The 26,471-nt window shown below is 42.7% G+C and overlaps 1 protein-coding gene across 7 annotated transcripts in view; it reads left to right on the top strand.

The window, feature by feature from the left end:
• Positions 1–634: 634 nt before the first annotated feature.
• The window catches only part of ST3GAL5 (ST3 beta-galactoside alpha-2,3-sialyltransferase 5), a 44,151-nt gene continuing 18,314 nt past the window's right edge, over positions 635–26,471 (top strand). The window contains exons 1-5 of one of the 7 annotated variants that reach the window (XM_075930936.1): positions 1,081–1,192; positions 14,091–14,299; positions 18,085–18,199; positions 22,367–22,481; positions 24,068–24,411. In XM_075930936.1, coding sequence (XP_075787051.1) covers positions 18,087–18,199; positions 22,367–22,481; positions 24,068–24,411 — 572 coding nt within the window. In that variant the 5' untranslated portion in view covers positions 1,081–1,192; positions 14,091–14,299; positions 18,085–18,086. Of the gene's footprint in view, positions 884–1,066; positions 1,193–14,090; positions 14,300–18,084; positions 18,210–22,366; positions 22,482–24,067; positions 24,412–25,295; positions 25,468–26,471 lie in introns of those variants that run through there. The other 6 variants (XM_075930938.1, XM_075930937.1, XM_075930941.1 and 3 more) reach the window with 6 other exon arrangements.

Here is a 26,471-nt window from a genome sequence, read left to right as displayed (position 1 = left end):
CATGAAGCAAACATAAAGATTCAGAAACTGGAGAGAGAAAGAACCCAAAATATATTATTCATAATTTTTTAAATGACTTTTAAGCCACGCTCACCCCCCCTCCCCCACCTGACATGATTTTTGGACACTTGGGGCTAACAAGACTACATGCACAGGCAGACATGAGTACTGTAGGACTTTTTCAGATATCTAAGAGTGTCACAAGGAGGAGAGAGAAAACTTGTTCTTCCTGGCCTCTGAAGATAGAACAAGAAGCAACGGGCTTAAACTGCAGCAAGAGAGGTTTAGGTTGGACATTAGGAAAAAGTTCCTAACTCTCAGGGTGGTTAAACATTGGAATAAATTCCCCAGGGAGGTTGTGGAATCCCCCATCTGTGGAGATATTTAAGAACAGGTTAGATAAATGTCTATCAGGGATGGTCTAGACCGTACTGGGTCCTGCCATGGGGGCAGAGGACTGGACTCGACCTCTCGAGGTCCCTTTCCAGTCCTAGTGTTCTCTGATATGATTCAAACTCTGGCAGCGCCTCGTGGTTCTCTGCTGGGAGGAGCCGCGCACTGCACTGGTGAATACTGAGGACGGGGCTGCTAATTGCACCCGCGTATCATCTGCGGAGCCCTGCAAGCCTGGGGCAGCCGCGGCGGCGGAGACCTGCCGGCTCCGCGTTTGCAAGAAAGGGAGGCAGATACAGCTGTTGCCTCGCGAGCCCCGCCAGCGGGCAGGAGCACGGGCACGCAGGCAGGGCTCTGGCTGCCCCGCCAGCTGCCGCTAGACTGGCATCGTTCGGAGGCAGCCTTGCTACCCCGGCACATCCAAAGGGGCGTCTCCGGCGGGCCCAAGAGAGGCACCTCGCAGGGGGAGGGCCCCTGAGGCAGGAGCGCGGTGAGCCGCCTCAGCGACCTACTGCCTGGTCCCCCCCCCCCCTCCCGCAGCCTTGGAGCAGTCCCCTCCCCTCAGCCCGCTCCCCCCGCGTCTCCCCCCCACCCCGTTCTGCTGCAGAGCCCGACGCGGTGCGATTGGCTGCGCCGCCCCACGTGTCGCGCCCCCTCCTCTTCCTTCGACTTCCCCCCCCCCCTTTCCCGCGGAGCCCGGCTCAGCCGCGGCCGGACAGAGGGAGCCGCTGGCCTGGCGCCCCCCCCCCCCGCCCCATGCGGAGGAAAGGCGGCGGGGCCGGCGCGCAGCCCAGCGCAGGTAGGGGCTGGGGAGCGGCCCGCGGGGGCGGGTGGAGCTGGAGGGTCGGGGGAGGTGAGTGGGTAGCGGGCTCCTCGCAGGCCCTGCAGGGGGCCGGGGGGGGGGGGCTATGGAGCCCGGTTGGGGGCTGCCTCTCGGGGGTTGTGGGGCACGGGGAGGGCTGTGGGTTGGTCCCCTTTCGGGGTTGGGGGGCTGGGGGTGGGTTGCCTGTCGGGGGTTATGAGGCATGGGGGAGGGCTGGGGGTGGGTTGCCTGTTGGGGGTTATGAGGCACGGGGGAAGGCTGGGGGTGGGTTGCCTGTCGGGGGTTATGAGGCACGGGGGAAGGCTGGGGGTGGGTTGCCTGTCGGGGGTTATGAGGCACGGGGGAAGGCTGGGGGTGGGTTGCCTGTCGGGGGTTATGAGGCACGGGGGAAGGCTGGGGGTGGGTTGCCTGTCGGGGGTTATGAGGCACGGGGGAGGGCTGGGGGTGGGTTGCCTGACGGGGGTTATGAGGCATGGGGGAAGGCTGGGGGTGGGTTGCCTGTCGGGGGTTATGAGGCATGGGGGAGGGCTGGGGGTGGGTTGCCTGTCGGGGGTTATGAGGCATGGGGGAAGGCTGGGGGTGGGTTGCCTGTCGGGGGTTATGAGGCATGGGGGAAGGCTGGGGGTGGGTTGCCTGTCGGGGGTTATGAGGCATGGGGGAAGGCTGGGGGTGGGTTGCCTGTCGGGGGTTATGAGGCATGGGGGAGGGCTGGGGGTGGGTTGCCTGTCGGGGGTTATGAGGCATGGGGGAAGGCTGGGGGTCGGTTGCCTGTCGGGGGTTATGAGGCACGGGGGAGGGCTGGGGGTGGGTTGCCTGTCGGGGGTTATGAGGCATGGGGGAAGGCTGGGGGTCGGTTGCCTGTCGGGGGTTATGAGGCACGGGGGAAGGCTGGGGGTGGGTTGCCTGTCGGGGGTTATGAGGCATGGGGGAGGGCTGGGGGTGGGTTGCCTGTCGGGGGTTATGAGGCACGGGGGAAGGCTGGGGGTGGGTTGCCTGTCGGGGGTTATGAGGCATGGGGGAGGGCTGGGGGTCGGTTGCCTGTCGGGGGTTATGAGGCATGGGGGAAGGCTGGGGGTCGGTTGCCTGTCGGGGGTTATGAGGCATGGGGGAAGGCTGGGGGCCGGATACCTGTCGGGGGTTATGGGGTATGGGAAGGGCTGTGGGTTCGTTTCCTTTCGGGGTTGGGGGTCCGGGTGTTGGTTGCCTGACGGGGCCTATGGGGCGAACGAAATGCGGGGAATGGGTATTGGTTGCCTGTCGGGGGGGCTGCGTGTGGGTTGCCTGTCGCGGGTTATGAGGCATGGGGGAAGGCTGGGGGTGGGTTGCCTGTCGGGGGTTATGGAGGCCGGTTGGGGGGCTGCGTGTGGGTTGCCTGTCGCGGGTTATGGAGACCGGTTGGGGGGCTGGGGGTGGGTTGCCTGTTGGGGGTTATGAGGCATGGGGGAAGGCTGGGGGTGGGTTGCCTGTCGGGGGTTATGAGGCATGGGGGAAGGCTGGGGGTGGGTTGCCTGTCGGGGGTTATGGGGTATGGGGAGGGCTGTGGGTTCGTTGCCTTTTGGGAGTCTGGGTATTGGTTGCTTGATAGGGGTTATGGGGCAGTTGAGATGCGGGGAATGGGTATTGGTTGTCTGTCGGGGGGAGGGGGGGGAGGATAGGGCGCTGGGTGTTTCTTTGTTCGGGGGTTACAAGACTGGGTGCTGGTGCTGTGTTTTGAGACTATTGGGGGTCTGCAGGCTGCAGTGGGGCCTTGACAGGGTTGCATTTTGAAGATGCTGGGGTTGGGAGGGGGTAGTGGTTGTCAGTTGGGTGTTCATGGGGCCAATTTTTGTAGGGAGGTTATGAAGAAGGTAAGGGATTGGAGTGAAATTGTATCTTTAGGGCATGTTAGGGTGTGTGTGTTTGCAGATGGTTATAAAAGCTTCAGAGGGGTAGCCCAGTTAGTCTGAAACTGGAAAAAACGTAAAAAACCACAAATAGTCTAGCAGCATCTTAAAGACTAACAAAATATGTAGACAGTATCATGAGCTTGTCCTGGGCAGAGGTATGGTATTGATTGCCTTAAGGTTATGGGCAGTGTTTCCTGTAAGCTGAGTGCTTAGGCAGCCACTCAGGAGAAATTCAAATGCTGCCCAGCTGCTTAGCAGAGCATGCACAGCGGACAACTGGTGTTTCTAATGGGGGTGCACATCGGACAACTGGTGTTTCTAATGGGGGTGCACATCGGCATGTGCCTCGGTACACATAAAATGTATTCCACATACAGATGGAAAAAATAGAACATTGGTCGTGGGGTGGTTCTGTAGGGCATATTTTGGAGTCTGAAGGAAGTTATGGGGATTGTTGGTGATATTGTGGTAGTTTTGTAAGAGGTTTTAGGACTGTTGGGGACGGAGTATTTATTACGTGTTGTAGGGGGCTGTGGATATGTTAGTTTTGGGGTGGTGGCTTTTGGTTAGAAGGGGATGTTATGAGGTGTTATGGGAGGCTTGAATATGATGGTGGTGATTGGAATGCCATGGGCGGAGTTAGTTTTTTTTCTTCAGTTTTAGTAATTCTAAAAAAATCTTAAGGTTTTTTGTTTTTGTTTTGGGTTGAAATGAAAACTAGTTTTCGTGGTGTGTGTGTGTGTGTGTGTGTGTGTGTGTGTAAAAAATACATATTTAAAAAAATCAGTAATCGTTTCTAGTAGGACCAAATGAAACATTTTCTTCAAGCCAATTCACATTTTTTATTTCTATTTCAGGCATTCTTTTTAAAAAAACCCGAGAGGGGGAGATTGAGGAGTTGGCTTGCGGTGCTTTCCTTTTAAGTTACTTAAGGTGTGGGAGACCCAAGTTCTATTCTGCTTTCTCTCTGATATGGAGAAGGGATTTGAACTTGGGTTTGGTACCTTGCAGAGAGTGCTCTAATAATTGGGATGAATGTTTTAGTCTCTATCTCTCCCTTGTTGAAACTGTTTTATATTGTGTAAATAATCAATTCTTAAACCAGGGATTGATCTTGGATATCCCATATGCTGTGTGGGTGCCCTAGACCTCTAGCTATAGAGAGATTCTCGTTCTCTGGTGCAGTGATTGCTCATTGTCTTTCACATTATCAATTCATAGTTATTTATAATTACAGTAGACCAGGGAAAAGGAATTACTCTATGGCTCCAGGGGAGTTAGGGCATTCACCTGGGATGTGGAAGACACAAATTCAGCCTTTGCTCCAATGAGTGATTTATTATTTATACAAGTGGTCTCCACATTTTTTAAGCACAAGATCACTTTTTTTAATGTAAGTCCATCCAGGATCTACCTCAAACCCATATACCCTTGCTTCCCCCCACTCTTTGCTGAGGCCCCACCCTCCTCTGTGAAGATGGGGTACAGGAGAGGGGCACAGAGTGACATCAGTGCCTCTCTGCTTCAGTTTCCCCCACACTGCACACCAAGCAGGAGGCTCCCAAGGGGCACCTCTGAGGCTCTGGGCAGGAGCAGCAGAGCAGTGTGGGGAGAGGCAGCTGAAGTGTCAGCACTTGATGGCCTCCCAGCCAAACCAGTTAGGATCACCTCTCAGAGACTCCAAGATTTACCAGTAGATCCTGATCTCCTGGTTGGTGACCACTGATTTACACAAAGTGCAACAGTTTCAACAGGAAATATTTAGATCCTCCATACCAGAATATCCAGCCCAGTGGGTAGGGCACCCTGTCCTATGGTCCCAGGTGAGTACACATACCATTGGATTAAACTTTATCAAGGGGGCACCCCGTCCCCTTCCTTCAGCTGTGAAAGGTTTTGATGCTCTGAGGTGGTGGGAGAGTTTATATAGGATGTTATTGGGTTGGTATGGGGCTAGGGAAGTGTTGGGTGGGGTTTGTTGGGTTAGGAGAGGGCTATAAAGGGTTAATGAAGTTTTTTATGTCAGTGGCTAGTGAAAGTATTGAGATTTTGGAAATAGGGTGGGGTTGGGGTACTTGGTGTGAGAGAGAGGAGAAGAGTGTCTTTAGAAGGGATAGGTTGTGGGGGATTTGGTTTAGAGAGAGCAGTTTGTGACAGTTTCCCTTTCCCCTTTCAGAAGAAGGGAAAATACTATTTATGGGGCATGTTTACATCTTTAAATCAAGTTCTCAGTTGTATCATCTTGGATACTGTCTATATTCAATCACAAAACCTGGAACTGCCTGTGGGGTCTTCTAAATCCCAACTTTGCTATTGTAAGTGATCAAGCTACATGTAATTGAATAGGGATGGTTTGGTAGGGGATTTCCATAGTTGCCAGCTACAGAAAGAAATCCAAAATACCAGTAGTGGCATAGATTGGACCTCCCTTATCTGGCACCCTTGGGACCTGACTGATCAGGGGAGGCCTGCCTGGCCGTAACTCTCCAAGCTGGAGCTCCTTAGGTGCTGCTGCTGGACACCAAGCTTCATGGCTGGAGCAGAGCAGCAGCTGCTGGACCCGAGCTTCAGGGCCAGAGCTGGAGCTTCAGGGCCAGAGCTGGAGCTTCAGGGCCAGAGCTGGAGCTTCAGGGCCAGAGCTGGAGCTTCAGGGCCAGAGCTGGAGCTTCAGGGCCAGAGCTCCGCGGCTGCTGCTGGACCCTGCTACTTCCCGGCCTCAGAGGGCAGAACCCTCTGCTGTGCTGCCTGCTCCTCTGTGTCCCCCACCACCATATGAGGTCGAGTTGGAGCCCCCTCTTTTCCCTTCTGCCACGCTCCTGTCCCATGGCCCAACCTCCCTGTACGTGGGCTCTGTGGTCCAGAAACATCCCTGGTCCTGCCAGAACACGGATGTTGCCAGACCAGAGTCCTGGTTAAGAGAGGTACAACCTGTACTCATTCATATTTATTCATATCCCACTAAATAGGAGCTGCTCATTTAAATTATGGAATCTACAGCAAGCTTCATTTGGGGATTTATTGCCAGCTAGGAATAGTAAATTGAACATGATTCTAGACTATATAGTTTCCCCAAGTGCATGCTTTGCTCTTAAATAAATACAGTTTTTCCTGTTAGATAATTTATCTCTGTCATGTGGTCTGGTACTCTAAATTGGTTTGAGGATCTGCTGGATTCACAGCAATCAAATATAGATACAATGGGTTTCAAAATGGATGTGAATTTTTATCATGACAGATGGTGAGACTTTCAAAACTGCCTTTAAAGAGGAAGGCTTTCTGTAAATGATAGAGAAGTCACAACATTGTGGATGAGTCTGTAACCGATAATGGAAGTCGGTTGTTTTTCTTCTCACTATTTTTGAGAAGAGAGTATTTTTTGGCTTGCATTGTTTTGGGTTTCCCTTGAAATATATAGATTTACATTTGACTGCATGGTTTGTGTGTATATTTGCTGCTGTAATTTGAAGCAGTAAAGAGGCAAAATGGAAAGAAATAGCCTTTTCTGCTACTAAAACACATTTCCTTATTCTTGCTTTCGTTAATAGCCAGGGTTGGCCTTACGGGTAGGTGATGTGGGCAGCCACCCAGTGTGCTCTGGTCAGCGGGGTGCTGTCTGAGTTCTGCAAACGGGTAAACCTGGGCTGTAAGGGCAAGGGTGTGTGTGGGAGAATTGAGGACTGGACAGTGCCACTCAGAGCTGTCAGCCTGGTGGGGAGACACAGGCAGCAGGATTTACCTCTGCAGAGCCAGTGAGCAGCTGCTGGATCCCTCAGTTCTGTAGGTATGGGCAGTGTCTGCATAGTCATTCTCTTTGCTAGGTGTTCATGGGGTGCATGGTCAGGTGTCTCATACTCAGCAGTTTCTTCTGTACAGCCCAGCTAAGCTCCTGGGGCCAGGAGCTCATCCTTTTCCTGAGTCCCATACTGCTGTTTTTAAACTCTGGGAGTGCCAAACTATATTTGCTCAGGCACCCATTTTTTCTAAGGCTGTTAATAATGCTCCGTGAGGATGGTATTTTTCATATCTTCTGAATTTCTCTTTTCTAACTTATATTTGTAAATTGGTTCTTTTGACCTTAAAACTGTGTGGGTAGGGGAGAATGGGAAAGCAGTCTTTTTCTGTCTAGGTAATTGTTTCTGTTTCAGTTCTGAAAAGTTGTAAGGGTGAGCAGGATATTCATGTTCTTCATTGTGTCACATTTAAAGAGATTTGTAAAGGCTAGAAAAGTATTTGTGTTGCAAATTGAGATTTAGGTTAATAAAAATGAAACCTTAACATACAATTTGTTTTAGCTATTCATTGGATTCTTTTGTCTTTCTCTGGACTAATTGGCTTTACTTTGAGGCTCTTACATACTGAGATTTAGTGTTTAGGGTGCAGCTAACTACAGGGGAATATTTTTGTTTAAAGTGCTCTCTGTTGAAATTAAAAAAAGAGAGAGAATGGAAATGTTTCTCTTCATATTAGCTTGTGTAAAAACTTATTTTATATGTGTACATTTTCAGTTAAATGCTAATAGTAACACTCTAAAATTAGATTAGCTAGGGACTTAGGTCTCCAATTACACATGGTGTCTTCAGCATAGTTGAATAAATTTGGTTCACAAATGAGCTATCCACAACAACGCACACAGTAGTAATTCAAGCACAGCATTCACACCAATCTCAAGACTCTTTACTTCGAGTAAAGTTCATTGGTGAAATAAATTAGGTATAAGAAAAGTTGTCATAATCATGGGGTTTAGAAGACTTAAGTGTGGGCATAAGTGGTGGCTATAGGTTGAAAGTGAAAGCAAATTTGTCCCGGCTTTGTCTACTCTAGAAATAACAGATGTTATAAGCAGCCATGTCAGGAGAATCTTGTTTAGTTGAAAGTATGCTTGAGGACACCTATTCAGTACTGTTTAAGCAATTGGAAATGGTACAGAGGCTCTTCTATAATTTTGTGTAATGTGGTAGAGACAGTAGAAAATAGAATCCCCTTTCTTGGGTGTTATCTATACATGTTTAAAAAGACAGATTAAGTGAGCATCCTCCCATGTGGCAAAAGTGTCTGTAACCAAACATCACTGGATCTTGGCTGCACAGGAATAGTTTTTTATTATAATTTGAGGTGTGGGAATAATAATTTAAAAAATAAAAACAACCCGCTGGTAACTTACATAGAACATTTTTAACTTCGAGAAGGTCCTGTGGATTCAACACTTCCTGTTGCTTAAAATTCAACAATTGTATTACATCCCTAATTATCTTTCACAATATGTTTAAAAAAAATTTCATCTGGGATGCGAGTGACATCTTCACATTGCTCGGCATCCACAGGAGCCAAGGCCTACGCACTCTCAGCCTGGCCATGTGAAGAGCTGGGGCTGTCATGCTGCACCCCGATGCAGCCCTCACCTACCCCCCTTCCCCCAGCAGCAGGGGGGAGAGCTGCTGTGGCCTTAGGCTGGTCCACCCCAGTGTCTGGGGGCTGAGAGATGGGGGCTGGTGCAGCCTAGGCCCCAGCCCTTCCTGCTGGCTAGGGGGAGGTCCAAGAAACCGGGGCTGGCATGGCCTCAGCCCCAACTCCTCCACGGCAACTGGGGGAAGAGTCAGGACTGCCTACCCCCAGAAAGAGGGGATTGGCAAGTTTAGCGAGCAGGGGGTGTAGCCCACTAGTAATTTAAGGTGGTGCTTTTATGCAATTATTTTTGTTTTATTGTTAATTTTTATTTTTTCCAAAAATAACAAATACACCAGCATACTGTTTTCTTTTATATAGTGAATCTTTCTTGCCTCTGAAAAAGGATGTGGACCAGTGCATTTAGAAAAAGGGAAGACCTTACACTAAATGTTCTCATTCCTGTATTTTTGTCTTATGGCTATCACAACACTGAGCCTGTGTTTCTCCAGTAAAGTCTGATTGTTGCTGGGAAATGGAGGTGCTTACACACCAAAGGGAAAGGACAGTAGGCACAAGGTACTGGCTTCCTCTGGCCTGCTCTGCCCCAAGCACCACCTAGCCTGCTTCTTTCTTCCCAGTTGCACCCCTCACCCAAGCATAGCCCCCTCCTTTTTCCTCTTCACCCAGCACTTTGGGAGAGCTGGTTGCTGGTGGGGCCAAGCATCCACTATTTTTTTTTTTCCTGGAGCACCCATGGTGTTGATCCCTTTGACAAATGGAGGTGTAATAATAAATTATGCTATCATCTCTCTGAGCAGCTTTCAAAGTTGGGATTCTAATCAAGCTGCTTCCTTTGAATTTCATTGTCTATTCCACCTTTTATACTGACTTCTTTCTATTTGTTTTGGGAACTTTCAAGACAGATAGGCTTGGAAAATTTTTTGTGTGATTGGGATGGACATTATCAATGTTTATTTTTAAGCATTTTTTTATTTTTATCAATTTAAATCATGCAAAATTATGTGTGTTAAGTATTTTTTTTCAATTTTTATAAGATTTTCCCAGCTGTGGAGAACTGTGTGATATAAGGGAAAAGCTCTGTCGAAGAAGCCCCTAGAAAACCTTGCTTTTTATTATACACTATAATACAAAATGTTATGTAACTGCTCATTATTGGATCTTTGCTGAAGCTGGATGAGGGTGTTTTAGCCTGGACATTGTACTTTGTATCCATTTAACCTCTTGATAAGATAAGCATTATATAGGATAATGCTGGTATTTCAAAGTGCGCTGCAAGCTTAACACGAATCTATAAGGAATGGAAGATGGGAAGGATCATCAAGGAAATCTATCTCTTGGAGGTCAGAAAGTATAGAGGAAAAAGTGAGAACTGCCAGAAGCCAAGCAGAGTTGGACCTTTCAAAGGAAATTAAAACTAACAGTAAAAAAATTTATAATAATGGAAAGAAGTGGGGCCCCATAGCCCTTATAAAGGGATGGAGATGAAAGATAATGTAGGCATGTCTTAACAGCTAAATCAATACTTTGTTTCAATTTTTAATAAGGCTAGTGTAGAGTTTAGGAGCAGAGGCAGGGTGGCTAGTGGAATAAGAATATGGAAGTAAAAAATGACCACATCTGGGGGAGGGAGAGTCAAACTCAAATAGCTTAATAGGATTAAATGGGGGAGGAACACAGATAACCTGTACCAAAGAATGAGCAGACCTGTAGCACTTTAGAGACTAACAAAATGGTTTAATAGGTGATGAGCTTTCGTGGGCCAGACGAAAGCTATTCCCTCCCTCTCTTTCAGGGAAGGCCAAAACTGCCACCCTAGTTTGAACTAGGGTGGCTAATGTAGGCATTCGAACTTGCAAATGAAGCCCGGGATTTAAATATCCCAGGCTTTATTTGCATATTCCCAGGCGCCGCCATTTTAAAATGGCAGGTAGTTTGAACTACCTGCCTGCTGCTACATGTGGCACAGACTAGGTAGTTTGAATTAAAGCTCCTAATTCGAACTACCGTTACTCCTAGTGCTGGTCAGTTTCAGCAGCGGCAGCAGTGGACTTGGGAAAGCATGCAAGCAACTCCAATTGTCCGGCTGGCCGGAGCACTTCCGGGTTCCAGTTGGTGCCAGACTATTGGGAGTGCTGGACCACTGGATGCTGGACAATTGGAGTTTTACTGTAAATAAGAATTGGGATAAAATACAATATAGGTTTATAATATGTATATTGTGCCACTCCAGCATGATCTGCTTTGTAGATAATACAATTGGTTTTTTTAGACCAAAGAAATGTACTAGATCTAATATACCTGGATTTCAGTAAGTCATTTGATACAATTCCATATGGTAAATTATTAGTCCAGTTGGAGAAGATTAATGATTAATATGAGAATTGAAAGGTGGATGATGGCCTGGATAAAGTGGAGACTATAGCGAGTCACATTGAAAGCAGTAGTGGCAAAAAAATCCTAACTGGCTTCAAGACTGAGCTTGAGAGAATAGTATGATGAGACGGCCTACCATAGTATATAGTAGGGTTGTTAAATATCGGTTAATTGAACAGTCAAGTAACATCATTAATTCTTACTGGTAAGTCGACTATTCTATAATCACCAGGGGCAGGGCTGGCAGCCTCACTCCTGAGGGAGCCCTCTGCCACTCCATGCTGCAGCAGAGGGTGGCAGGTGGGAGCTGATCCACAAGGGGAGCCCATTTAAAAACCTGCTCCCCTCCCGGACCAGCTGCCTGTCGCCCTGTGCTGCTGCTTCTGATAAAGATGCAGCAGCCTGGGATGGCAGCAGCCCCTATCTGGGGGTGGATCTGAGCTCCTGGATCCAGCGTGATCTGGAATTGAGCCATGCTGCCTGCCCACCCGGCTCCTAATACACTTTAAATGCAGAGCTGCAGCAGAGGTAGATCCCGGATCTGTTGCAAGCCTGGAGAGTCCTGCAGCCAAAGTGGGAGATTGTGCTGCTGGACTGTTAGTAGCCAGTGGGGATAAGGCAGGCTCCGCCCCTGCCCTGGCACTGTCACTCCTGGAAGCATTCAGTATGTTTCTGTGGCCCCTGGGAGAGGGGGAGGGGGTCTCCACACCCTATCGCTGCTAGCAGGCACTGCCCCCAAAGCTCCCGTTAGCTGGGAATAGGAGCCACGGCCAGGGGGGGGGTTACGGGGGCGATGGCTGTGGACAGGATGCAGCATATGTGCCACCTGATCCTCCTTTCAGGAGCTGCTGCTGAACATGCCAGCCACTTTTGGGTGTGGCACAGGGCAGGTGTGAGCCTGCCGTAGCCCTATTGTGCCACTGACTAGGAGCTGCCTGAGGTAAGCGGTGCCTGGATGGATCCTTCATTCGGAATCCCAGTCCTAGTCCTGAACCCCCTCCTGCACACCAATACACTGCCCCAACGCTGAGCCCACCCCGCACCCAAACTCCCTCCCGAAGTCTGCATCCTGAGTTCCATCCTGAACCCCTCTGCCTGTCTCAGAGGCCCTCCCACACTCTGAACCTCTTGGCCCAAGACCAGAGCCTATACTCCCCCTGAACCACAACCCTCTATCCCAACCTGGTGTAAATGAAATCCAGGGAAAGGCTGGGTGTCATCAATTTTCCAGGCAGCATACAAGCATGCACTGACCTTACAGAGGACTGGGGATGGGAAAACACAGTATCTAACTTTTAAGAGGAACAAACACCTATGGAATAATAGACCAGTCAGTCCAATTTAAGTGTCTGGAAAGATACTGGAATGATGATTAAACAAATTAACACCTGAAAGTTAGTGAGGTTAAAAATAGCCAGTGTGGCTTTATCAAGAATAAAATATGCCTAATAAGTCTCATTTACTACTTTTTTAGGGTTATTGGTCTAGTGCATAGAAGTAGTTAGAGGGGATGTATCTTGATTTTTACTAAGGCTTTTGATACAGTTCCATATAACTTTCTCATATACAACATAGGAAAATGGAGTTTAGATGACATTTCTATAAAGTGAGCGTGATCTTAACAGAGTTCCATTGCAAGAGGCTCGCAGGACTCTATGGGTGCGTCTAGACTACATTCCTCTTTTAAAAGAGGAATGTAAAGGAAGGAAATTGAAAATGCAGATGAAGCGCAGATTTACAAATCTTGTGCTTCATTTGCATAGTCGCGTCCGATCACTTTTCAGAAACTGTTATTTTGGGGAGAGGGGAAAAAGCAATCTAGACGCGGTTCTTTTGAAAAAGGGTGTGTTTTTTTTTCCTCCCCCTAAAGTGTGGACAAATTAGAGGGAGTCTAGAGGAGACTAACAAAAAGGAGAAAAGGTTTAGAAAACCTGACCTATGAGGAAAGGTTAAAAACACGGTATTGAGAAAAGACGATTGAGGAGAGAACCAGGTAAGTCATCAGATACATTAAGTAGTAGTCTAAAGAAGACTGTGATTAATTGTTCTACTTATCCATTGAATATAGGACAAGAAGTAACGGACTTGAACTGCAGCAAGGGAAATTTAAGTTAGATATCATGAAAAATTTCCAGAGTACAAGGACAATTAAGGTCTGGAATAGGTTTCCAAGGGAGGTTATGGAATACTGATTATTGGAAGTTTTTAGTAATTTGGACAAACACTTGTCAGGGATGGTCTAGATTTATTTGGTCTCGACTCAGCAAATGGAGTTGGACTTAATGATTTCTCAGTTTCATCCAGCCCTACATTTCTGTGATTCGCTATCTCTGGGAGGGCCTGGCTCCTTCAATTTTTCTCCTTGTCTTTTGTGTGTGTTTCTGGATGCTCTTATGTGGAAAGCCATTGTGTTGCTTTTTTCTGTTAATTTTTCCCACAGCACCTAGATGAGTGCATTCATATATGAAAATTTTTACCTAGTGTACAATATTCCCTTCATTGATAAGTCTAGAAACAGTATTAATAAAATTGCTATTCCTCAGTGTTACTTTTTCGCGGCATTTTCACGTCTCTCACAAATGAATATGAATATGAATTTGAAGTTAAATCCCATTAATTTCAAAGAGAGAACTCCTGAAGTTGAAACTCTAATTGTTTCCTCCATCTTATTACAAATTTCTGTTAGGCCCATCTTGGTCTAGGAAATTCTTTGTAGCCACCAGTTGTTTAAGTATAAGCGTAACTTTTGCTATCATGTCATGGAGCATTAGATGATATGGTTGTGTAAATTCCATTGAACTATTAACACAATTTCATAATTACCAGTTTCCTGCTTTTTCAGTGGTGTTCTACTGCATAATTCAGGTGTAATGTAGAACACTCCTTGGCTGGAAAAAAAATGGAACTTGCGAAATTCAGACATGGCTCTAACATTGAACAAAATAAATTCATTACCAAGAAAAGGAACTGTTTTTAATACCATTCAGATATTAACTGGTATAGTTGGCTTGCCAATTCTCAGCTAGAATAATGAAATCCTATGATGCTAAATAGAAGGAGAAATCTCAAATCCAAATACTGACCTTTCCATCAGAAAACAGCTGACACATTTTGTTTTAATCAGGTGCTTTTGTTTTAAGGCCTTTTTGAGAGCGTCTTGATATCTGATACAATTTTACATCATGGGTTATTTTCATTTCACCCTTTAGAACACTTTAAGAAGATTCCATGGCAGTTGGAAGGTTGAAGGAGGAGGAGAAACTCCGGTGGTACAAATAGGCTCAGGAGAATGAGGGGAACCCCATGTTTGAACTTCACATTTTGATCTTTTATTTGGAGGCCACCAAAAAATCTTCACCTGTCATGGAACCTGGGTGGATGCAACTGCTAGAAGCTAAGAGTTTTTAGTGGACTGTTGGTGAGTGTACATTGTGTAAATATAGCTTAAATCATGCAGAGAATTTAGTCCAGATCTGAACTGTAGAAAGTTCCATGTTTGTGAAAATTTGGGGTAATTTAAAGAGAAGAAAAATGGAAATCCCTCTGTGTTTAGGGGGAGGATTTTTCCTAAAATAAACAGCAAAACATACACAAGAATCTAGAGTGCATTATTAATAATGCTTTGATTTGGTAGAATAATAGAAACACCAAACTTCACAGAAATAGTAAGTACTGGATAGTAAAATAATAAAAAAAAGTCTAGTATAGAATTATAAGCAAGGAAAGAAAAAAATTATACTGGTAGCATCTTTGACTGGAATCCATTTCTTCATACAAAATTTTCACTTAGTGATCTTATCAATGTTTTTGAGACTGTCTTGTCCTCTCATTCCACTTTAAATCCACATTTGTAAGTCTTTCAGTTTGTACAATTCCTTCCACCTGTTGGTGGACCCAATATTATGATTTGCTACTTCGAGGAGAAAAGTTTTTTGTTCAGATTGAGTTTTGGGTTTGTGTACTCTGTGGTGGTTAAACTTAAGAAAACAAGTGGTCCTATAGCATGTTAGAGTCCACTAAAAACTCTTAGCTTCTAGCAGTTGCATCCACCCAGGTTCCACGACAGGTGAAGATTTTCTGTCAGTGATTCCAAATGACTGGTAATTAATGGAATGACTTCTTTATAATCTGTCTGACTCTGAAACTGAAGTAGGAGCGGAAACATTTCATAGAATCATAGAATATTAGGACTGGAAGAGACCTCGAGAGGTCATCGAGTCCAGCCCCTTGCCCTCATGGCAGGGCCAAATACTGTCTAGACCATCCCTGATAGACATTTATCTAACCTACTCTTAAATATCTCCAGAGATGGAGATTCCACAACCTCTCTGGGCAATTTATTCCAGTGTTTGACTACCCTGACAGTTAGGAACTTTTTCCTAATGTCCAACCTAAACCTCCCTTGCTGCAGTTTAAGCCCATTGCTTCTTGCTCTGTCCTCAGAGGCCCGGAAGAACAAATTTTCTGTGTCGTCCTTGTGGATACCCTTTTAGATACCTGAAAACTGTTATCATGTCCCCTCTCAATCTTCTCTTTTTTCTAAACTAAACAAACCCAAGTCTTTCAGCCTTCCTTCATAGGTTGTGTTTTCTAGACCTTTAATCATTCTTGTTGCTCTTAATAATTTCAGTATTTCCACTTGAAAGGTGTCTTTTCCAAACCTTGAGTTTATTCTTGAATGCAAGAAGTTTGTCTGTGGAAGTTAGAATGTTTTCTTTTGGGCCCTGCATGGTGGTGTTTAAGGTGTTTAAGTGCTAATACATATCTGCTAAGGAGGCTAGTTTCAGCAGCCATTTTGTATCTTCAAGAAAGTCAGAAAAACTGGCTTTATTATCTTTGAAGAAAAGCAGTAGTTCCCCTCGCAGCTCAAATACCCTTGTTAAAACTTTCCCTCTTGAAAGCCATCTAACATCGGTGTGTAGAAGGAGAGTCACATGATCTTCTTGCATATTTTCGCACAGCTTTGCGAACATACATGACTTAAGAGGGTGCTGTTTTATAAAATTGACCATGTTCGCAGCTACATCAAGGACTTGTTTTAAATCCTCCCCAATAGTTTTTGAAACAAGAACTTCCCGGTTAAGGAAGCAGTGGGTCATTATGACATAAGGGTTTTTTTCTTTGGTGAGTGTAACACAGCCTTTTATTGAGCTGATCATTGAGGGGGCACCATCAGTGCAAATTCCAATACACTGGCTCCATGACAAACCACAGGATTCCAGATAAGAAGACAAGATGTTGAAAATGTCTTGACCTTTGGTTGTTTCTGGAAGCTCTTTACAACAACAAAAATTTTCCATTTTTTTTCACCTTCATTTTCAAATCGTACGCATGTCAACAGCTGAGCTTTACTTGTTATGTCTGTTGGCTCGTTGACGCGGAGAGCAAAGTTAGTATTTTTTTTAGTATTTTAGACAAGACATTTTCAATGTCATCCACACACCTACTAATAGTAGTATTAGAAACAGGAACCTAGGCAAAGAGACTGAACGTGAAATTGACAATCATTGTACTCACTATTATTTTACAAGCAGGCATTATTAGGCTTTCAGCAATAGTGTGACTTTTCATTTTTTGTGCAACTAGCTCAGCTACTAAATAGCTTGCTTCTTGAGTCTTTTCACTGATCGTTACCTGCTTCTCAAAAACTTTACGTTGTTTTCCTTGTGAATCCAAAAGTCGTTGAAAGTTATCAACTGTTTTATTTGACAAGTGACTGTGATTAGTAGTGAAGTGTCAATTTAACTTGGCCAGGGCCATAGCTGTGTGTGTTAGTTTTTCCCTGCAAACAATGCACAATGGAACAGGGCGATTTTTGTCTCCAATCCATGTAAAACCTATGGCCAAGTAATTGTCATTGTAAAGGTGAATTTTTTAAAATATCAGTCACTTCTCCTCTTGTTTCATTCGTACTTGGCTCTGATAATTTTGATTAATTTTCACTGTCCTCTCCTTCACTGACGCGCCTTCTTTTCATATAATTCCATATTTTTTAAAAATTTGACGGCCATATAAAAATACTGTTACATAGGTGAGATTTTAGATACATGAAAACAATCAGTTTCAGTAAAAACGTTAATTACAAAACAGTGCAAAGACTACAAATCTACAAAATAGCGAATGACCGTAATGTGCACTAAAAAAGAGTAGAAACGTGGAGAATTCTGGGAAGCAGAAGGACAGGCACAATACAACTAAATATAATCTTAGATACGAACTGACCAAAAAAAAAACCCAGAGGCAGTTGGTAGCGTATGAAGATTACTCCAGTGTTGCCAATTGCTGGACAAAAATTCCCGCGATATTTCAAGAGATTTGGAATTGTTCGTGATATTTCAAAAATTTTATTTATTCCACGATTTCTCGTGGAACCCGACGATGGTCTGCAGAACCCTGGTTGGGAAACACTGGTGTAAAGATTTGGGATGGCCCAAGGCTTCTTTTCTGCTAGATTTAAGGAGTCTGTAATGATCACAAATATCCTTCCTATATAGACTGATCAAGTTAACTGTTAGTATGCTCTTGGAAAATATTTATCTTGTATTTTAGATAACCTTTCTAATACATTCATTGAACCCTGTGTTTTGGTTTACCCTCTGTTTAGACATTCTTTTTGCAACTTGGTCTTTTTAATAATCACACCTGCCTTTTCTCTGCAGAGACTCCCTGCTTGAAATATCTTATTGTCATAGGTGTCTATGATGCTGAATAGAATTTAGAGATACAATTGTCTTGGGTGGTTTACAATCTGAGCTGTGATTATAATGTGGAAGATAGGACATCTGGGGTAGGTGTGTGTGTAGTCAGTTATTGTGTTCTGTGGTTTCTTTATACAACTTCTGTGTAATTTGTATAGTTCAAAATGTTGCATTTACTTATGATTTAAATTCACATGAAATCTATACTATGTAAATAGTAATACTGGTATATTTCTAGAATTGCGTCCTAGCAGTATATTGGTTGGGATTAATTTGTTTGTCGATTGCAACCTATTGGGATGAGAAGTGGCTCTCCACAATACAAAAATTTAAACTGCAATTCACCATTGACACCAGAGTAAACAAAACCAAGATCTGTTCCAAGAAATGTTCCACTTTAATTGCTCATAGTAATTGGATGCCTTCAGTAGCTTCTTTGCATGCATAGCAACAAGATTATTATTTAAAGTGTGTGTGTGTGTGTGTGTGTGTTTTTCTTTTTCAGCAATGCTGAGTGATGAAGATAATTGTATGAACTTGAAAAGTGTTCACTCCCCTTCTGTGCAATGGTATAAGCTGGTCACACATGAAGATGAAAAGACCAGGCTGGTTTTTAAAAGGTACTCTCAAGTAAGTGCGTCTCTATCATGGTAACTTAGATTGAAATTGCTGTTTACACAAACATATTTGAAGATGCAGATACTGAAGTATCACCTCTGCCAAAGGGAATTAAGCATTCAATCACATTGAGATCCACTGGACATTGGCTGCCAGTGTCACTTTTTGAAGAAACCGGGGTCTCTCTATATATAATGAACATAGCCCACATCCTCTCTCCTTTCCCAACCCCATAAGAACTTAGCAGTACAATGAATCATCTTGTCCAGACACTTGCATAGTGTGGTGTGTAATAAAAATAGTGTACAACGAAAATGTGTTACAGATGACTGACTTTTCCCATTGTTCACTTATTTGCTAAACAAAACTGCATTTTTAACAAAACTGCATAAAAGTTGTCTCTTGCAGTTAGCTCTAATTTGATAATACTTCATAGCTAGTAGTACGTTAATATAAATGTTAAATTATATAAAATACAAATATATCTTTGTATTAAGATACGTCATTACAGAATGGGCCATTGTATCTTTTTGAAATATAGTGAAACTACCAGAGTTATGATTTACTAGTGTGGATTAGCAAATCCACCTTTTCAGAGAGAAGTTATTAACATAGATGTCTGCTTGGCACAGACTAAGTTTGTCAAAGATAGTTAAATAAGTGGGAGCTGCTGGGTGCTTGGGACTTCTAAAAATGTGAGGGTGTTATTTATGTAGGGTAACTAATACAGACTTCACAGCCTAGACTTAATACCAGAAATAGTCAGCAAAAGGCTTTTTGGTCACTGATGCCCTAGAAACAGGCAGATGCAAAAGAATAAAAGTCATTTATTTGTGAAAATCTTGGACTTAATGTATATTTACTTCTGACATGCAGAAACCAAATATACAGGTCATTATAGTTGATTAAAAGGTATCTCTGCTACTCTAACTGATCATTAATAGTGATTTATTGAGTTTAAAAATCCATAAATTGTTATAGTTGGCTATTATTCCATAGGAATAAATGAACAACTAACCCTCAAAAGCAGCAGCCAGATTTCCTCATAACAAGGAATCATTCAAATTAACTAACAAGAACAATATGCATTTGTAACAGTCAATTTTAAAATATTTTTATTCTTTGGCATCTGCCTGTTTCTAGGGTATCAGTGACCAAATAACCTTTTGCTGACTATTTTTTGGTATTAAGTCTTAAAGAGGTAGCCGTATTAATCTGTATCTGTAAAAACAACAAGGAGTCTTGGGGTACTTTAAAAACATTTATTAGGACATAAGCTTTTGTGGGTAAATCTACTTTGTCAGATGCACTTCATTGACCATGCATCTGCTGAAGTGGTTTTGACCCATGAAAGCTTATGTCCAAATAAATCTGTTAGCCTTTAAGGTGCCTAAGGACACCTCCATTATTTTTGGTACTGTGTTTTAACATGACAAATCAGGCTATTAGTCTCAGGGGGTAAACATTTTAGCCTGTAACTTTAGTAACTGTGACCCCTGACCCAAAAAGATTCCTCATCCCTGCCATAAATAAAGAAAACATTGAAACCTTTTGTTAGACATAATATTTTACTTAGTTTATTTAAAATGAAAATGCTCAATCTGTTAATAATTTAAATTAAACCGTTCTCCCGAGTTGCAGCCCTAGCAAAATGGCTTGGACATAATTATGTAATTAACCATGAGTTTCTATTAGCAGTTGGTAGTCCGTGGAAAGTTTTTGCATTGACCCAGGTGGTCCAGGGGGCCATGGTGGAGAGAGCCCCTGCACCTCTCCCCAGAGGGCAGGAGGGTTAAACCTTGGCACACCACTTTGGAAAGGTTGCTGACCCCTGCTATAGACTACAGACTATCTTAATGCCCCTGTATAAAGCTATGGTACGCCCACATCTTGAATACTGTATACAAATGTGGTCTCCTCACTTCAAAAAGATATTTTGGCCTTGGAAAGGGTTCAGAAAAGGGCAACTAAAATGGTTAGGGGTTTGGAATGGGTCCCATATGAAGAGAGGTTAAAGCGACTGGGACTTCTCAGTTTAGAAAAGAGGAGACTGAGGGGGGAATGTGATAGAGGTATATAAAATCATGAGCAATGTGGAGAGGGCAAATAAAGAAAAGTTATTTATTAGTTCCCATAATAGAAGAACTAGAGGACACCAAATGAAATTAATGGGTAGCAGGTTTAAAACTAATAAAAAAAAGTTCTTCTTCACACAGCGTGTAGTCAACCTGTGGAACTCCTTTCCAGAGGAGGCTGTGAAGGCTAGGACTATAACAGAGTTTAAAGAGAAGCTAGATAATTTCATGGAGGTTAGGTCCATAAAAGCCTGTTAGCCAGGGGATAGAAATGGTGTCCCTGGCCTCTGTCTGTCAGAAGCTGGAGAAGGATGGCAGGAGACAAATCGCTTGATCATTGTCTTCGGTCCACCCTCTCTGGGGCACCTGGTGCTGGCGGTCCACCCTCTCTGGGGCACCTGGTGCTGGCCACTGTCGGCAGAGAGGCTACTGGGCTAGATGGACCTTTGGTCTCACCCAGTATGGCCATTCTTATGTATTCTCCCCCTTCCCCATTGCCAGTAAATTTCTTAGCAGACTGGCCAGCAGCCTGGTTTAGCCCTGGCTCAGGCTGGGTCTGGGATCTACCCCCACTGTGACTCTGCATTTAAAGTGTATTAGTAGCCAGGCAGGCAGGCAGGCAGGCAGCCCAGGTCCGCTCCAGCTTGCACTGGGTCTGGGAACTCAGCCCCTCCACCCCCCACACTCCTCCCGGACAGGCAGGGTGACAAGCAGCTGGTTTGCAAGGGGAGCTGGTTTTTTAACTTGGAAATGGGGCCGGAGCACACTGGTTGCTGGTCCAACCCCTGGGGACTATAGAATAGTCGAGTAACCGATAAGAATTTCATGAGGTTAATCGACTATTCGATTAACCAATATTTAACATTCCTATCCTGGACCATATCGTGGTCTGAACCATAGTCACACTGTATGCCTGTCTCCATATGTGTTGCCTTCAGGTCTGGCTCTGTTGCATCTATGATCTGCAGTTAGACTGCCATTATATGTTTGAGTGTCTTTAAATTTGGGATTATAAACATTTGCTCGTCATAGTTTATTTCAGTCCCTTTCAGAATTAGGGAGTAATGTAGTTCCCATTATAGGAGCTAGCACTAGAAGAGTGGAGAAATCAGAGGTGGTGTTTTTTTGTTGTTGTTGGTTGTTTTTTTTTTTTTTAAGTGCTAACAGTCATTATCTGTAATAACTGTTTTAATATTAAAACTTTATATTTACTCTTTCCTACACCCCAAATTAAAGGTGGAACGAAAAGATAAAAACTACTGTTTAAAATACTTTCAAACAAATATATAGTGTATTCTAACACTCCATCTAAGTAAGATAAGTGTTCAGCTGATCAGTAGCTATATGACTTACGTTATTAAAGTAGAAGTTCCCAGTAATAATATTCAGTGTTCACATACCCCTTTACAGGCACAAACTACTGAGGAAAAACTCATATTAAAATAATTCTAGGAATGTCTGCTCTTTAATATGTGGCAGACATTTAGGTATCTGGGTATCTTTAAATTTGGGATTATAAATGCTGTTTTGTGGCCTTCCAAGTAACCTAAAATAGATTTGGCAGCATCAAAGTGGTGGTTTGAACACCAGAGTGTGGGTTTAATGCTCTGAAATTTATAAATGGGGCTTTCAGCATCAAAATATTAAGTACTGTATTTTTGATACTGAACATCCAGTTTTCAACTGCATTCTTGACATGGGTAACGTTTGTGTTGTCCCTAAATTTAGAGAGACCAGCCTATTGATGTAGTCACATTTGATGCAGGACACATCAAGGCTATTTAATTTAAAGTAATACAGAACCACACTACAAAACCAAAGAAGCATCCTTGAGCATCAGTCTCCATATTACAGTATTGATCCACTTTTATACTTCACTGCAAAAAGCTTTGATGGGGTCAGGAAGAATGTGGCTTACAGCAGTAGGACTGTGCAGTATGTCAATATAGTTTGCACTTTATATATGCTTTTTACAGTTTTGGTTTTTTTTCAACTTGCTCACATTTATCAGCTTCACAAATGAGTAGTATAAAAGTAATTCCACTGTTGGCAGTGGCCTTCTGTTCTAAAGTAATTGGTGTGTGTTTGTTTTAGACATGTTATACTGTTTGCTGTCCTGGTGTGCTTCCTTTATATCCTCAAGTTAAGTTTTGGCCCTGAAGAATGTGACATGAAGAAAATGCATTATGTGGACCCTGAACGTGTAAAGGTTTGCTATTTTTTATCTGTATCTAGCAAATATTACTGTTTGTTGTTGTTGGGGTGTGTGTGTGTGTGTGTGTGTGTCTTATGCTTGTGTAGACAGGAAGACGTACAGAGAGAAAATTATAGGGTTTTAGGAATAAAACTGAAGAAGAAAACAACGGTTTATAAAAACAATATTTTCCATGATGGATCTGAGATGTGGTTTGAAAATGCAACTATGTAGAATTCTGTGGCCTGATCATTTTGCATGTTGCATGCCTGGAATGCCTGCTGACCTTACAGGAAGTTGCAGAATATATCGGATGACTAGTCAGATTTTAAGAAAGAGTTCATGCAGAATGCTAAGGCTTGGGAATTGTTCAAAAAAACTGAAACAGTATACTTCTTATACTGTAACATAAAAGATGCTGACTCTCACCCTGCATTGGGAAAGAAGGAAGAATTTGGTATTCTAAACATTTGCTTAGAATTCTAAAATATCTGGCCCTGTTAACCTTTTTTTTGGTATTTGTAGGGTCTGTTCCGCCCACCTGTGGAGTTCTTTCAGTAGCAATTAAAATCACCTCCCTTTTTCCATTTTCCATTGTTCCCCTTTTCTGTAACATCAGACTTGCATTTCTGACTCTCCCACATATCCCACAAATATCTCTTTGTTTTCTATTTGCCTCTGTTCTCCCACCATTTGGTTCTTGGTTTTTGATACATTTTCTAACTTATTGAGGAGTGGTAAAATGGCATCTTTGCCTTTGAACTATAGTTAAGATTCTTTTGTGTACCAGACCCCAATTTGCTGGTTCTACTCTCTAAAAATGTGCAGGAGGATCTTGTTCAAAGAGACAGATCATCATTTGTTTGGCAGGGAAACATTCAGCTGAAGGCTGGTACCATAGTTTTTTTTTTTTTGTGTGTGATTCATCTTTATTTTAAGAAGCACTTGAGACCCTCTACTTCCAGGGGAACATTTTAAGTCTGGTTATAGGGGGATTTTTAAAAATGTCTGTAAACAAAATCGATCTAGATAAAAATCAGTTCACAAGTAAAAATGCTTCAAGCTCTTTCTTGGATGTGGAAAAGTTTTTCTTTCCAGCTTGTGTCGCTGGTAGTGCAGGTTCTGCTATCAAAGTTTAGCTGCCAAATTTGTTACTGATGGATGAGACAGAACAAAAATAATCTTCCTTTTCCATAGCTGTGTTGTCCATGAAAAAAAATAACCAATTATTACTTGAAAGTATTCAGGAAGCGGACAATCTTTGTAAAAGGTACCATTTTTATAGTATTCTTTCTGACTACACTTACATTCTGAGTTATTCCTAAGGAAATGTTCCACCTGAAGGATATAAGTTTTACTCTGAAATCTTCGCTCAGAATAACAACACAAACAGGCAGCTCCTTCTTTTAACTGACTTCTTTGAAATTTTCCACAGTTGGAAGTTCGCCTTGGTTTATCTTTCTCATTTAAAACCTATATCTGTTAATTTACAGATGTACGTTTGGTCTCGTGGAAGTTTGCTTCAGACTAGTTACGCTATATTTGTAATAATGACATATATAGCTTGTACGACTTAAATTTTATATACATTCTTGTTTCAGAGAGCACACACATATGCCAAACTCGTATGGCAAAGAGAATGTCGACCTTCTTTTGTGAAGAAGGAAATGGAGAGATTATTTGCTGAGAAGTACAGCGCAAATGTATTTCCCTTTGTAAGAGAAGATATAAAGAGACATGAAGATGTATTTAAATATGAGCCCCCATTTGGATTTCACAAGAACTCTGATAAACTTCAGAACCTCTTAAAACTCTTACCTGAACATGACTTGCCAGAGAACTTGAAGTCTCAACACTGTAAGCGTTGTGTTGTTGTGGGAAGTGGTGGATTACTTCATGGATTGGAACTGGGCCATGTGCTGAATCAGTTTGATATTGTTATAAGGTACATATTTCTCTTCTTTCTAAAACTACAAATCTTTTAATTTTATTGAGGAATGATAAAATGGCATCTTTGCCTTTGAACTATATTTAAGCTTAACTTTTTAATTTAACTATATTTAATTTAACTTTTGTATTAATTACAAACAGCTTCTATTTTTGTTAGGAAATAGGAGTCTCAAACTTAATTTATTTTATGAAATTAAAACTGTTTATTAAAATTACTTGCCTTTATAATATTCAAAGTATGGTGGTTCAGATAAACTAAAATTCAGACTCTGCAGACCCAGGTGTGTATATAATTATTTCATTGGGCTCTGGACTAGTGGTTCTCAATCTTTTTTGGGCCAGGATCCATTTGTAAACATTGATAGCCAGTCCCAATCCATAGCATTCCTGGTAAGTATAAAACAAACATATTTTGCTCCCTGAATACCCATTACCTGCTGCATGTAACAATAACAAAAATAGTAAAAGTTATAAGTTAAAGCAGCGTAATAGTCAGAAAATTATGGGCAGAAATCAACATAAACAGGAACACATTAAATCCTAGTTTCCACCTAATGAGAAACCCAAGGTTGTTTCTCTTCAACAAGTTATCAAAGTTTGTTGCAATTCTAGTCAGTACGATCTGAAGGTCGTGTATGTGGTAATGAAAGGCAAGTAAAAACTAATAGCATGGCAAGGAGAGCAGGACGTTGTCCAGTAGCAGCACTGCACCAAAACTGGGGAAAGCGCATTTCAGTGTATTTTCTCAATCAGCTGAGATTCTTCCTAGGTAGAGCCATGTTTTCTAACATAATTCCAAACAGATCCCTTATCCATTTATGCCTTTAAATTGTTCGTCTGGAAAGTAATTCTTCCTTGGTGGTGGAATCTTTCAGATATTTTGTTTCTAGACACGTCATAGAACATGCCCATCCTATCATTTGAAATAGCAGTTTTGTCAGTTCAAAGCGATTGTGCCTTCTGCCTTGTAAAGACAGATTCACATTATTCAGATGGTTGACTATATCTGCCAGATCTGCAACATGAACAAGCCACTGAAGTGCTCTGTCAGGTGAGGCTTTTTTCTTCAAGAAAAGTTGCTAACTCATCTTTAAGTTTGTATATATGAGAACACTTTGCCATGGGACAGCCAGCAAACATCAGCATGGTAAAGCAGATGTACATGTGCACTGCCCATTTTCTGACAGAAAACTTGAAAGCATCATGTATTCTTGGCATTTTATTTGACGTACTTCACAATTTTGACAGCATTTTTAAGAGTTTTTTGAGAAGCTAAGATGCTTTGTCTCTAGCTGCCAATGCCTCCCTGTTTAGGAAAATTCCATGTTGCAATGTGGGCTTTCAAAAGGATTCTTTGAGCAACTCCTGAATATTTTCCTGTTATTGAAATGGCTCCATCAGTTGAAACACCAACATACTTCAACCAGCTTAATCTCTCCAACTCCAAGTAATTATCCAGTGCAACCAATACATCAGCAGCAGTAGAAGAAATAGGCAAATCCACATTAAACAGGTGTTATTTCAAATCACTTTTCAATACACACCTTACATAAACCAGCAGTTAGATACATCTTTAGATTAATTGAATTGTAAAGCAAAACAGTTGTGTAATGAAAGTCTATAGTTGTATAGTCTGAGATCTCAGATTCTTCTCCATATTGTATTGTTGGAGAGAAGGATTGCTGCTTCTTTTTTTGTTTTTTTCGTCCACTGACTTGTGGAACAATTAGTGCACATACCAATAGCAGAAACTAAAGTTTAACTATCTTGTGACAGTGTGGTGTGCAACAAGCTGAGGGGAATGCAATGTTTAAGAGAGTAAATACATGGTCAGATTTTTGGTGATATTTTTAAATTCCTTCTTTTTTCATTTAAAAAAAATCAAATTGTCTTGTTATAGTTAGAGTGTTTTGTCTCCAAATGCCTACCATATGTTTGGTTTTAGTTTTTCATTTGCTTAAGGGTTTACTGCAGATGACACACTGTAGCCTATGTTCCCCTCAGTAAATGAAAACCCAAACTTTAAGAAAGAAGAGTTGTACTTATGATTACTTT

This window comes from Pelodiscus sinensis, chromosome 5 (genome assembly GCF_049634645.1).
Source record: "Pelodiscus sinensis isolate JC-2024 chromosome 5, ASM4963464v1, whole genome shotgun sequence".
NCBI classification, from domain to species: Eukaryota; Metazoa; Chordata; order Testudines; family Trionychidae; genus Pelodiscus; species Pelodiscus sinensis.
This window is presented reverse-complemented; position numbering and strand designations above follow the sequence as displayed.